Source organism: Loxodonta africana, chromosome 10, assembly GCF_030014295.1.
Source record: "Loxodonta africana isolate mLoxAfr1 chromosome 10, mLoxAfr1.hap2, whole genome shotgun sequence".
In the NCBI taxonomy this organism is placed as follows: Eukaryota; Metazoa; Chordata; class Mammalia; order Proboscidea; family Elephantidae; genus Loxodonta; species Loxodonta africana.
The window spans coordinates 34026447-34040224 of record NC_087351.1 but is presented as its reverse complement, the minus strand read 5'-3'; the positions used below and the strand labels follow the sequence as shown (position 1 = coordinate 34040224).

At 51.2% G+C, this 13778-nt stretch overlaps 1 protein-coding gene and 1 long non-coding RNA gene across 7 annotated transcripts in view; one reads left to right on the top strand and one right to left on the bottom strand.

The window, feature by feature from the left end:
* Positions 1-7395, bottom strand: part of LOC111748108 (uncharacterized) — a 56455-nt gene extending 49060 nt beyond the window's left edge. For all 4 annotated transcript variants that reach the window (XR_010323140.1, XR_010323139.1, XR_010323138.1 and 1 more), the window contains exon 1: positions 4871-7395. This is a non-coding gene — a long non-coding RNA (uncharacterized LOC111748108). The remainder of the gene's footprint in view (positions 1-4870) is intronic.
* Positions 4610-12336, top strand: CEBPE (CCAAT enhancer binding protein epsilon). Of its 3 annotated transcripts, XM_064292302.1 has the most exons (4): positions 4611-5536; positions 6697-6906; positions 7461-7683; positions 8313-12336. In XM_064292302.1, exons 2-4 carry the CDS (start codon positions 6707-6709, stop codon positions 8646-8648), a joined length of 759 nt encoding a protein of 252 aa, XP_064148372.1. In that variant the 5' UTR covers positions 4611-5536; positions 6697-6706; the 3' UTR covers positions 8649-12336. The 3 variants fall into 3 exon arrangements, with proteins under 3 accessions (XP_064148374.1, XP_064148372.1, XP_003420994.2); XM_064292304.1 differs by having other exon boundaries at positions 4610-6906; XM_003420946.4 differs by lacking the exon at positions 4611-5536 and having other exon boundaries at positions 6792-7683; positions 8313-12331.
* Positions 12337-13778: the final 1442 nt, after the last annotated feature.

Here is a 13778-nt window from a genome sequence, read left to right as displayed (position 1 = left end):
ACAACGTTCCACTGCTATTCATAAGGTTTTCACTGGTTAATGCCTTCCAGAAGCAGACTGCCGGGTCCTTCTTCCTAGTCTGTCTTAGTCTGGAAGCTCAGCTGAAACCTGTCCTCCATGGGTGACCCTGCTGGTATCTGAATACCGGTGGCATAGCTTCTAGCCTCACAGCAACACATAAGCTTGCATGTTGCATGTTGCTGTTGATAATTTTCCTATACGTTGTAAATTCTAATCTCTGCCTACGGTTAATGAGGTAAGATTGGATTATGTTGAAGAGGATTAGGGTGGGATGTAACACCCTTGCTCAAGTCACATCCCTGATTCAATGTAAACTGAGTTTTCCTAGGGTGTGGCCTGCACCACCTTTTATCTTACAAGAGATAATAGGAAAGGGAAGTGAGCAGAGAGTGGGGAGACCTCATACCACCAAGAAAGGTGCACCAGGAGCAGAGCCAGTACTTTGCACCTGGGGTTCCTGCATAGAGAAGCTCCTAGTCCAGGAGAAGATTGATGACAAGGACCTTCCTCCAGAGCCAACAGAGAGAGAAAGCCTTCCCCTGGAGATGACACCCTAAATTTAGACTTCTAGCCTACTAGACTGTGGAAGAATAAACTTCTGTTTGTTAAAGCCATCCACTTGTGGTATTTCTATTACAGCAGCATTAGACGACTCAGACAGGGAGTGTGCTGTCACATTGTGGAGATTGCAACTGTCACAAAAACAATATGTGCATAAATTTTTGAATGAGAAATTAACCTGAGCAGGAAACTTCCACCTAAAGCACAATAAAAAGAAAACACCATGGCCTGGGTCAGGTTCACTTTAGTCATTAAACTGACGTCTTTGCTTTTTAACCCTTTAAACAGGTCTTTTACAATAGATTTGCCCAATGCAAAGCGTTGTTTGATTTCTTGATTGCTGCTTCCATGGGTGTTGATTATGGATCCAGGTAAAATGAAATCTTTGATAATTTCAATCTTTTTTCCATTTATTATGATGTTGGTTATTGGTCCAGTTGTGGACCAATTTTTGTTTTCTTTTTACGTTGAGGTGTAATCCATATTGAAGGATATGGTCTTGATCGTCATCAGTAAGTGCTTCAAGTCCTCTTCCCTTTCAGCAAGTAAGACTGTGTCATCTGCATATCACAGGTTGTTAGTGAGTCTTCCTCCAATCCTGATGCCACATTCTTCTTCATATAGTCCAGCTTCTCAGATTATTTGCTCAGCATACAGATTAAATAAGCGTGGTAAAAGGATACAACTCCGATGCACACGTATCCTGATTTTAAACCATGCAGTATCTCCTTGTCCTATTTGAATAACTGCTTCTTGGCCTATGTACAGGTTCCTAATGAGCACAGTTAAGTGTTCTGGAATTCCCATTCTCCACAATATTACCCATAATTTTTTATGATCTGCACAGTTGAACACCTTTGCACAGTCAATAAAACACAGGTAAACATCTTTCTGGTATTCTCTGCTTTCAATCAAGATCCATCTGACATCAGTAATGAATGATATACCTCGTTCCACATCCTCTTCTGAATCTGGCTTGAATTTCTGGCAGTTTCTTGTCAATGTACTGCTACAACAATTTTTGGTTTATCTTCAGCAAAATTTTACTTTTGCGTGATATTAATGATATTGTTCAATAATTTCTACATTCTGTTGGATCACCTTTCTTTGGAATGGGCACAAATATGAATCTCTTTCAGTCCTTTGGCCAGGTAGCTGTCTTCCAAGTTTCTTGGCATAGACAAGTGAGTGCCTCCAGCGTTGCATCTATTTGTTGAAACATCTCAATTGGTATTCCATCAATTCCTGGAGACTGATTTTTCACCAATGCCTTCAGTGCAGCTTGGACTTCTTCCTTCAATACCATCAGTTCTTGATCATGTTCTGACTCACAGTAACCCTATATGACAGAGCAGAACTGCCCAATAGGGTTTCCTAGGCTGCACTCTTTATCGGAGCAGATTGCCAGTTCTTTTCTCTGACATAGGCAAAGCCTCTGGGTGGGTTCAAACTGCAGACCTGACCTTTCGGTTAGCAGCCGAATGCTTAACCACTGCACCACCAGGTCTCCTTCCATTGTCTCCATAAGTATATTCATATTTGTTCATCTACCTGTCCTTAATTTTAATTCAGGAAATATGGTCACCACAGCTGAAATGGTCCAGAAGATGTATCCAACCCTCTCCCCACAGTGCAAATAGTCTACCAGGGGAAAGAAGGCAAGAATACACATAAGCACACATGTGTGCACTTTATGGCTTCGCTGATGCCCTTTCTGCATTGGAGCCACCTGATTGTAGGCTCCCCCAGATGAGCTGTGAGCTTCCTGCAGGCAGGATTGAGCCTATAAGATCCTCAGAGCCTGTGCAGGGGATACGTGCTCAAAAATGCTTGCCGCATCGAGGCATTATGCTGAATGAAATTAGTCAGTTGCAAAAGGATGAATGTTGTATAAGACCACTATGATAAGAACTCAAGAAATAGTTTAAACAGAGAAGAAAATATTTTTTGATGGTTACGAGAAGGGGGAGGGAGGGAAAGAGGGAGGGAGACAGAGATTCACTAATTAGATAATAGATAAGAACTACTTTAGGTGAAGGAAAGACAACACACAATACAGGAGAGGCCAGCACAACTGGACTAAACCAAAAGCAAAGAAGTTTCCTGAATAAACTGAATGCTTAGAAGCCCAGCATAGCAGGGGCGGGTGTTTGGGGACAATGGTTTCAGGTGACACACTAAGTCAATTGGCATAAGAAAATCTATTAAGAAAACATCCTGCATCCCACTTTGGAGAGCGGCATCTGGGGTCTTAAATGCTAGCAAGCAGCCATCTAAGATCCATCAATTGGTCTCAACCCACCTGGAGCAAAGGAGAATGAAGAACACCAAGGACACAAGGTAATTACAAGCCTAAGAGACAGAAAAGGCCACAAAAACCAGAGACTACATCAGCCTGAGACCAGAAGAACTAGATGGTGCCTGGCTACAACCGATGACTGCCCCGACAGGGAACACAGCAGAGAAGCCCTGAGGGAGCAGGAGAGCAATGGGATGCAGACAACAAATTCTCATAAAAACACCAGACTTAATGGTCTGACTAAGACTGGAAGGACCCCAGTGGTCAGGGCCTCCAGGCCTTCTGTTAGCCTAGGACAGGAACCATTACCAAAGCCAACTCTTCAGACATGGATTAGACTGGACAATGGGATAGAAAAAGATGCTGGGAAGAATGAGCTTCTTGGATCAAGAAGACACTTGAGACTATGTAGGCATCTTCTATCTCGAGGGGAGATGAGAGGGCGGGGGGGCGGTCAGAGGCTGGCGGAATGGACATGAAAAAGAGAGTGGAGGGAAGGAGCGGGCTGTCTCATTAGGGGGAGAGCAACTAGGAGTATACAGCAAGGTGTGTATAAATTTTTGTATGAGAGACTGACTTGATTTGCAAACTTTCACTTAAAGCACAATTAAAAAAAAAAAAATGCTTGCCGCATTGAGACAAAATACAAGGCAGCTGGTAGTGTACCTGCTTAGGGGACACAGAGAAACCCCAGTGGAGGTCAGAGGAAGGTACCAGTTGCTTTACGTATATTACCTTATTCAAAGTAAAATTAAACAACTCTCTGAAGTAGGAGGAAACCCTGGTGGCATAGTGGTTAAGAGCTACGGCTGTTAACCAAAAGGTTGGCAGTTCGAATCCGCCAGGTGCTTCTTGGAAACTCTATGGAGCAGTTCTACTTCGTCCTATAGGGTCACCATGAGTCAGAATTGACTCGACTGATACGGGTTTGGTTTTGGTTTTTTTATGAAGCAGGCATTACTTGCCCAAGGTCGCTGAGCTGGTAAGTGACAGAGGCTGGATTTGAGCTCAGTTCTCCCTGACACTTCACTGCCACGTTCTGCTTCCTCCTTGTTGGAAAAGATTTGGTGGAGGGGGTGTATGAGTGGGGCTGGTTACAAAGTCACTAAGATAATACATATGCATTCTTTTATCTAATTGTTGATCTGAACAGGTTGCTATTGTTGTCACATGCCCTGAAGTCAATTTTGACCTGTGGCAACCCTGTGTGACAGAGCAGAATTGCCCCATAGGGTTTTGGAGGCTGTAATCTTTATGGGAGCAGGTTGCCAGGTGTTTTTCCCAAGGACCCACTGGGTGGGTTTGAATAGACAACCTTTCAGCCTTAACCAAGTGCTTAACCTTTGCACCACCAGGGCTCCTTTAGCAAATGATCCTGCTGAAGAGGGAGGGCTCCTTTCCCCTTCTGCGCAACTCCACAGAACCCAAGAATCCCCGAGCCCTTGACTGGCACGTCCCTCCACCACCCCTTCCTCTCCAGCACTCCCCTGCCTTGCCCTGAGGTCCAGAGTCCTGCCTGCCCCCACCAAATCCCTGGGTTACTGGGAAATACTGATGTCAGTGCACTGACAACATCAGCCACCAGCCTGGAAAGCAAGGGGCTGAGACCACTTATCTCACCATGACAGTATCTATCCCCTTTCTCATTTCCTGCCAGCTCTATTTGCACATCTCCCTGCTCTCTTCACCGCCTAGTTCACTCACTATTGACGCAGACTTCCCCCTCCCTCACAGGGGCCCACGAAGGGCCAAGGAGGCTCTCTCTGAGTCACACACTCCCCCTCTGACTACCCCTTCAGCCCTAGGCCCACTGCCCTTTCCCCCAAGATCAGTGAGGCATCCCTATATGACCTTTCAGCCTTGTTTTCCTCATTTACACGGTAGGAATAAAAACACTGTCTGCCTTGCCTACCTTCCTACTTAACTCACAGGGAAAATGGTCAGCATGCAAAAGTGTACATTTCAATGATCAAAAAAGCATTAACTTACCAGAAAATGCAAGGCCTAACCATTATCACTGGAGCCCTCGTGGCACAGTGGTTAAGAGCTCAGCCGCTAAGCAAAAGGTCAGCAGTTCGAATCCACCAGGAGCTCCTTGGAAATCCTATGGGGCAGTTCTACTCTGCCTATAGGGTTGTACAGTCAGAATCAACTCGATGACAATGGGTTTTTGGTGCCATTACCACTACTTCAAAGTGAGGGGCAGGGGATAGACCCTTTCCTCATTTAGACAAGACCTTGGCTCCCGTCCTCCCAGCCTGCCCACTTCCCCAACAACTGCTCTGCAAGCCCCCACCCTGACCATATTTCCTCTTCCTCCTTCCTGATGCCCAGCAGGTCGGCCGTATGCCAGGGCTATGGGAGGCTGCCCTCTGCCGACCACGTGATTCCCCAGCACAGCATCCACTGGAAGTCCAGAATTTTGGACCAATGTTGCCGCCCAGTGGTCAACGGAAGCACTGCAGGGAAACGAATGTAGCTCAGCTTAGGTCCGTATTTGGCACGTGATCTTGTGAAAAGGGGAAAGAGCAGAAATCTCCTCATGTGATTCCCGGGTTCTGTGTCCGGAGGCAGGCACATCTACCAATGCCAGGTCAAGGCTTTTGGAGAAAACGTATCTGGCCATATCTCAAGCCATGCAAAAAAGCTGCTGGGGTAGGTGTGAGGAGTCGGGAGGAAGGAAGAGGGGATGCTAACTAGGGGGTAGCTTGTCTGATTGGTAGACAGCCCTGTCTATATTTGTATATTTTATTTCAGTGTTCAAAGCCATACGTCCACTCAGCGTTTGCCCCACTGTGGCCCATTCACTGTGACCTAGCCCTTGGTGTGCTTTTGAACACCCCCGGCCCACCCAGAGGGCACCCACAGCATTTTCTGGTGGCAAAAGAGGCAGTGGCGATTTCTATTTGTCCTTTTCTTTTCACTGGATCCAAAGCGCCATTTGGAGATGAAGTTCAACAGATGAAAGCAGGGCTTCTGAGAGGAAGGAGTTGGGAGTTTCAGAGAAAAAAGAAAAGGGAAAGGAAGGGAGGCCCATCATAAGACCAAGAAGTGCAGAGAACTGAGCCAGGGCCTTCTCCTGGAGACTCTGAGACAGAGCCCCAGGAAGAGGTGATGACAAAAGAGAAGGCTTCTCAAGCTTCATAAGAGGAAGTGGGCCCAAGAGAGACGCATGGGAGGTCAGACAACGGCCAGGCAGAAGGAAAGACAGCAAACTGAGCTGCTGGGAGCTCCTCAGCCTTGCAGCCCTGGAGCCCTGCAGCCCTGGGCACAGGAAATGGGAGGCAGAGCCTCAGACCCAAATGCAGGCCCGAGCCTCTGGCAGCACAGGGGAGCTGGAAGAGAGAGGTGCTGGAGCCGCCAGAGGAGTTCGGCTGTCAGTTCCAGGCAACAGCCTACCTGGGCCTGGGGTGCAGGGCCCAAGTCCTGAGCAGACACCTCAGCCAAGCGCAGGCAGTAGGGCACTATGCCAGGCTAAGAACATGTTGGTGTTTGGGCTATTGCGCAGACCCTGTGCAAATACGTAGCAAATAAGCATGCCCTAGGCCACAGCACAGGCCCCTGGGTAAGGCTTGTTCCTCGAACCTATCCCTACTTCCGGAGCCCCTCAAACAACACCCCATGGCCTTCACCCAGCAAGATGCCCTGGGAGGTGGGGCTACAAAAGGAACTGACTGCCCTGGGGGGTAGGTGGAGCCCAGCACTGAGGGGGCCAGAGGGAGGCGTTTCAAGGGAGGAGCTCAGGCCAGGCTGGGGGTCGGGACTGGAAGAGGGTTTTCTTGGTTCACTCTGACTTGGTACCTCATTCTGCACAGAACTTTTTGGATGTCAGAGGGACGAGAACACTCAGAGCGAGGTGTCGCCCTCCGTGAGGACCCCGGAATCCCCTGGGCTCAGGAGGGAGAGAAGGAGACATCTCCTGGGCATCTCCAGAACCCTGGCTTGGACTCTGACCAAAGAGTGCCCACCAGCTGCTCAATAGGCCAGGCACCCATTTCTCTGAGGCCTGCATCCCTCCCTCTGGGGTACGCCCTGCCCCTCCCCGAGTCACCCCAGGGAGAGAGGGAAAAAAAGGAAGAGAGGAGCGGCATTGACCACAGAGGAAGGAAAAGGAAGCAGAGCAGAGGAGGGAGAGGAGAAGCCACGCAGGAGTGGGTGACAGAGGAGAGCGGAGAGGCAGATCTAGGGCAGATCTGGGGCAGGGAGAGTTCGAGAAAGGGCAGGCCAAGCATCTCAAGGAGTGCCCCAAGTGCCGGGCGGCGGGGGCGGGGAGCCAAGGGGGCGGGCCGGCCATGTCCCACGGGTCCTACTATGAGTGTGCGCCCCGGGGCGGCCAGCAGCCACTCGAGTTTTCAGGGGCCCGAGGAGGGCCCGGGGACCTGGGGGACATGTGTGAGCATGAGGCCTCCATTGACCTCTCTGCCTACATTGAGTCGGGGGAGGAGCAGCTCCTCTCTGACCTCTTTGCTGTGAAGCCAGCACCTGAGGCCCGAGGCCTTAAGGGCCCCGGAACGCCTGCCTTCCCCCACTACCTGCCTCCTGACCCTCGGTCCTTTGCCTACCCCCCACACACCTTCAGCCAAGACAGGAAGGCATTGGGGCCTGGGATCTACAGCAGCCCAGGGAGCTACGACCCCAGGGCTGTGGCTGTGAAAGAGGAGCCCCGGGGACCAGAGGGCAGCCGAGGTGCCAGCCGCAGCAGCTACAATCCCCTGCAGTACCAAGTGGCACACTGTGGGCAGACGGCCATGCACCTGCCCCCGGCCCTGGCTGCACCCAGCCAGCCCCTGCGCGTCCTCAAGGTAAGAGTGGGCTAATTCTTCTCCCTGTCACCCAGGGGCTGGAGAGAGGCTGGTGTGGATGGGGCAACTTTGAGTTCGCACTAATGAGTCTGTGTTTGGTGTTTCTCTGTGAAATTGACCCACCCCAAAGCCCTCTGTTCTCACTATCCAACTGTGACCTCCCACTTTGCTTCTCTGTAAATTCACTCCCACCCTGAACCCCACCATGTGGCTGGAACCCAGTGTGTCCTGCAGCCCCGGTGGCGAGCTGCCCTGCCCTAATCCCAACCCCCATCCCAGCTTCCCTGCTTCCCACCAGGCCTCCTTCTCTTGTTTCTCTGCAGCTTGCAGAAATGCCTGCTGGTTGTAGATCAGGAGGCTCAAGAGAGAGTGAGGGAAAGTGTCCTCAGTGAGTGAGTGTGTGAAAGAGAGTTTTGGTCTCAAGCAAAAGACCCTGTGCATCTGTCTGGGCTACCATATTCCCCAGAGGCAGGACAATGACTGTTGTAACCTGGGAGAAGGCAGCTGGCTCTGAATTCTATATTCTCCTGACACCACAGCTGCACTCTGGCTGCTGGGATTCCTACCGTGCCTCCACTCTCCTTCCCCCCAGACTTCATCTCTCTGTCCTTCTTTGCCTTCCCCTTTAGGCCCCTCTGGCTGCTGGCGCACAGCCCTGCAGCCCCCTCCTCAAAGCGCCCTCTCCAGCTGGCCCCTCACACAAGGGCAAGAAGGCAGTGAACAAAGACAGCCTGGAGTACCGGCTGCGGCGCGAGCGCAACAACATTGCCGTGCGCAAGAGCCGGGACAAGGCCAAGAGGCGCATCCTGGAGACGCAACAGAAGGTGCTGGAGTACATGGCAGAGAACGAGAGCCTCCGCAGCCGCGTGGAGCAGCTCACCCAGGAGCTGGACACCCTTCGCAACCTCTTCCGCCAGATCCCTGAGGCTGCCAACCTCATCAAAGGTGTGGGGGGCTGCAGCTAAGCCCAGCTGGCTGGACTGTGGACACCAGCTCTCCTGGCCCAGCCTGATCCTGGGGACTCCCTCCCTCCTGGGGCCTTAGAGCCCCTCACAGACCAAGCAAGAGACATTGACCCTGGACAAATGGCAGTGCGGCGACAAGGAAGGGTGGGTCCCAGCATAATGATTCTGTGATAGAATAAAATTGTACTGTGACTCTGTGCTGGGGCTGTACCCTGGACCTGTGTGTGTGTGTGTGCGTGTGTGTTTGAGTGTGTGGTATGGGGGACACGGAGGGCCAGAAATGTATGTGGCTGGGTCTGCATACCTCTTGTTTACATGCCCAAATGAATGTGCTGTAATACAGACACACTGCCTACAGCTCGCCCCCACGGCTGTCACTCTACTCTTCTCATTTCCTGGTCCACTTCTGTCCTTCTGGAAGCTGAAGGCAGCCCCTCCACCCTCAGGCCCTGGCACAGCCTCTGGATACTCTTCTAAGAGAGACAAGTGAGAGCATCTCAAAAGCCTACAGGGAGATCCCAGCATGGCACCTTACAGTCCCTTATGCCTAGGCCTGCTGACTCAGGCCCTGGTCTCTCTCACCTTGAAGTATATAGGTCTTGGCGCTCCTGCTCCAGGTGACCAAAGGAAAATTCCAGATGGCTGTGATAGTTATGGTCCTCATGCTCCAGCACTAGGACTTTTCTCTCCAGTTCCACACCCTCTGTTTCCACCAGACCAACCTCATCTGGCTCCCACCTACCCACACCCATCTTTGTCCTTCATCCCCTGGGGTTCTGGTCCTTCTAAGGCTTGAGAATCTGAGTGCCTGGGAGAGAAATCAGTAGAGAATGTCCTTGATATCTGATCTGTGTGTGAGAAAATCGATAATGAGGAGGACGATAGCAATCTGCCTGTGCCAGGAAAACTCCAAATTCAGAGCATTTTCTTTTTTGCAGAACTACAGCTTAGGAGGCAGAACAGTATAGTCATTCAGGACCTCGGTTTGAATCTCCCTCTGCTACTCAAAAGCTGTGTGACCTCGAGCCAATCACTTCTGCTCTCTGTGCCTCAGTTTCCCCATCTGCAACGTAGAAATAATAATCGTGCCTACCTCACAGTGTTGTTCTGAGATGAGCTTGTAGATAAACAGAGCCCACACATAGTACGTATTACATGAAAATTGGTTACTGTTCCATTTTGCTAGAGCTGAAAGGACCTCAGAGATCGCATCTAAATGTCTCATTTACAAGTGAGGAAACAGAGGCTTAGAGAGGGGAAGGGACTTACCCAGAGTCACACAGCTGGCTAGAGGCAGAAACAAAAGTAGCTCCATAAAATCACAGATCTCATGAGGTGCTGGAGGAGACCTCAAGAGATCAGCTGGTGGGCTTTGCCCTCCGACCAGCAAGATAGTGCGAGCCACATTTCATAGATAAAGCAGTCCAGAGGGGATAAGAGCGTCTCTGTAGGCTCAGTCCCTTAGCTGCCTCAACACAGAGTACCTACCCCTCTACTCTGCTCCTACCCTCAAGGATATATAGCCCAGGGTGGGGCACATGAATCACATTCAGTAAGTAAGCATGAATTCATTGCCTGACAATGTCAGAGACCCCAGGGTAGAGCTAAAGTCTTTCCTAGGCCACCGATGACTTCTAGGCCACTGCTGGGAAAGCCTGAGTTACACACCAAGGAATAATTTTCTGCATCTCCCAATTCTCTTTCTCTGATCTCCACCCTCTCCCAATCCCCCAAATGTAAGAGCCTTCCCACACTTGGCATTCTGTATAGTACGCCTGCCTCACCCAGGACCCAGTCCCTTTCTGCCTCTGCCTCTCAGGCACCATCTCTCCCATGTCTGTGTCCTGGGCCCTGTTCCTCAGGTCTGGTTTCGGAGGACAGATCCGAACCTTGAGAGATCGTGTATTCCCTCACCTGCTTAAGGCATGCTGAGGGACTGATGGGAGTGACTTGAGTTTGGAAGGGGGTGGGGACATCTCTGTGGATTCCTGGGAGAATCCTCACACCTTCCTGTCAGCCCAGGGGGCTGGGTTGTGTAAGGGGGGTTAGTACAGAACATGGTAACCAGTGACTCAACCTCCGGATTTCTTCCTCTCAGCTCAAGACCACTGCCCCTGACTCATTTCCAAGGTTCTGGGTGGTGGGTCCTGGGTTACTTCAGCATCAGCCCCAAGCTTCTTTCCCACAGCTCTGAATTGTGTCTGTCCCCAGTACCCCCTCTCCTGTCAGCTCCTCCGGGTGGCAGCCTGGCAGAGGCTTTCTGACTAGCACTGAGTCTGGGGGTGAAGAACCATACCCCCACCTACCTCTGCATAGCCCCACTGTTAGGGACAAGCCACCCGATCCCAGAATAAGGCAGAGTAGCTGAACACACCCCAATCCTTACGTCAGATCATCTCACAGGGAGACGATGGGGAGGGCTTTTAACCTGATCTGAATTGATTTTGGCCAAAGTAATTGATTCAAGTATTTGTTGACCGTTTTTTATGTGCCAGTTCCCTACTAGGTGCTGAGAATACTGTAGTGAACAAAACAAACCCAGATCTTAGCTGAAGGAATGGAAAAAAAAGTCAATAAACAAATATGCTGGATGTCTTCCTTTGCCCCTCCAGTTCCCCCCTCTACCCTTTATCACCCTACCCTGTCACCCTACCCTAAACTTCCAACAGGGTGAGGGGAGACCAGCAGGAGACTGGAGGGCAGGAGGGGAGTGAAGTTAGTGTTTATCCCCTGGCTCCCTCCCTGACACGGCTCCTCCACACAATTCCCTCTCACAGGAGTCCCCTGCCCTTAAGGCCTGCAGGGTAAGGACTCGCCTGCTGACTGGAGCCCAGGGTACTTCAACCCTTGTTGCTTTCCCTTAGCCCAGTGCACACCTTTATGGAGTACCTTCATTATAAGTTCTTCATTATCTGTTACCCCCATTTGAATATGCCCATTGGGAAAACAAACAGAGAAGAAGGCTATTTTAGTTGAGATGGTCAAGGACTCTCTGAGGAGGTGACATTTAAGTTGAAGCCTAAAAAGTGAGGAGGAGGATGCACCAAATCAGAGGGAAGGGTAAACAGCAGGGAGAACAACTGCAAAGTCCCTGAGGTGTCTGGGTGATCAAGAAAGAGAAAGGAAGGTGAGCATGCCTGGCTGAGTGGAAAGGAGGTAGGGGATAAATAAGAAAAATGCCCTCCTTGACTCTAGAATGGAGTTGCAGATGATTCTCTTTTCATTCCCTCTGCGGAGAAGGACAGTCCTTACTAAGCTGGAGTAGGACAGAGAACAAGTTTCCCTGCTCTTGGGGTCTGCTTTTCCCCACCCCAAGTCCCTCCTCTCACCTTTACCACAGTAGAGGTGCTGAGGGAAAGGAGAAGGCAGAGAGAGGGAACCCAGGCAAGAGCTCAACCCTGCCTGGGGAAGGAGCAAGGACCTGGAAGGCGGTTACTCTTAAATACCAGCAAATCAAGGTCCGAACAACACACACGTGCATTCCTATTGCTTTAGAATCCACAGCTCAGGTCCCAGCAGAACTGGGGCCCAGGACCAGAGTCCTGGGCTGAGAGACAAGTTCTCCAGGCCACAGGGAAGCTGCAGAGAAGAAGGAAGGCTGTGGGGAGATTCCGTGTAGAGGGAGGAAGCTGCCCAAGGTGAGCCTGCCAAGGTCAGTCAGCGGTGGCGGTAGCTTGTGAAAGCTGCTCCCCCTGCTCAGTGCACACCTCCCCCCCCCCCCCCACGGATTGCCACATGCCTGGCCCCCAAGGGCCCCCATTCCAGTGTTGCAAGATCCCGGTTGGGGTTATGGGGGTGGAAAGGGGCCTCTTTACCTCTACCCCCTACCCTTCCCCGAGCCAGCAAGGGGGCTACGGGATGGAGGAGGCCATCTAGGAGATGCTGAGGCAACAGTAGGCAGAGCAGCTGAGGTCCTGTGCACCTCTGTTTCCACAGGCTAGCCACTTCCCATCACCAGCCCTCAGAGACAGATCTCTCCTCCCAGAACTCAGCATGTACTGCTCAAAAGTGGGAGCAGTCCAACCTGGACCAACTCTTGGCTGGCCTCTTGTCAGTTGCTCCTAAGAGCAGGCCTGGTCTGTTCTCAGAAAAGCCTCAAAAGCACATGAGAAATACCCTGAGGCTACTCCCATCGAAAGAGGGTGGGCATTTTCAGAAGAAAATTGCTGTACACACACAAAAAAAATCAGTTGCCATTGCATCGATTCTGACTCACGGCGACCCCATGGGTTATAAAATAGAGCTGCTCCATAGGGTCTTCTTGGCTGTAATCTTACCAAAGCAGATCACCAGGCCTTTCTTCCGTGGTGCTGGGTGGGTTCAAATCGTCAGCTTTTAGATTAGTAGACATGAGCACTGTTTGCACCACCAAAGGTCTTAAAAGGGCTGTAACTGACCATCAATTCCAACTTTGTGGAGCAGCAGAATGGTCCTAGGAGCTGGGAAAGGGAAGGATTCCTAATAAGCAGAAATCCACCTGCAGGCCTCTTGCCTCTACTCTTCTGCACAGAAATGGGACTCAGGTAGGCAGAGGCAAGCTGCACACTGAATGAACCCATTCCCTTCACCCTGCAAGCTAAACTTCACTCCAAAGCTCCAAACTGTCCAAACCCCTGTTGCCCCCCACACCTAGGGTTGTCGCCTCTGGCCAGGCCATCCAACCCTGCTGCAATCGGGACGGTTTGCAAAACGCCTGCTAGCTCCCGCCTTGTCACCATCTGAGGTTAGGACTGTGCTCGGGAGATAAGCCCAGGCCCCACCCGCCTGTCCCAGAGTGAGACTGCTGGCCTGCTGCAATCAGGACGGTTTGCAAAACCCCTGCTGGCTCCAGCTCTGTCACCATCTGAGGTTAGGGCTGTGCCCTGGAGATAAAGTCTAGCCCCGCCTACCAGCCCTGCCTTCAAACCTCACAGGCAGCATGGCCTCAAAAAACAAAGCTCCTGGGGAGCCTACTCAGGGTCTGGAAGCCTTGCTCAGGCCCAGAGCCAAGACTCCTTTACCCTGGTCCTCTCCTCACCTCTTCTCCTTTCCATGTCTAACCTCACCTTTGCACACTGCCCTCATTACCATCCTCTTCCCTCCCTCTCCTCACCTTCCATCTTCTAGCCTCACCCTTCCTCTTTCCTCACC

Excerpts from the sequence above, each read along its gene's own strand:
- CEBPE (XM_003420946.4), top strand. The coding sequence starts at position 7,174 with ATGTCCCACGGGTCCTACTATGAGTGTGCGCCCCGGGGCGGCCAGCAG. Across the intron at positions 7,684-8,312 it reads AGCCCCTGCGCGTCCTCAAG|GCCCCTCTGGCTGCTGGCGC; the intron begins GTAAGAGTGGGC and ends CTTCCCCTTTAG.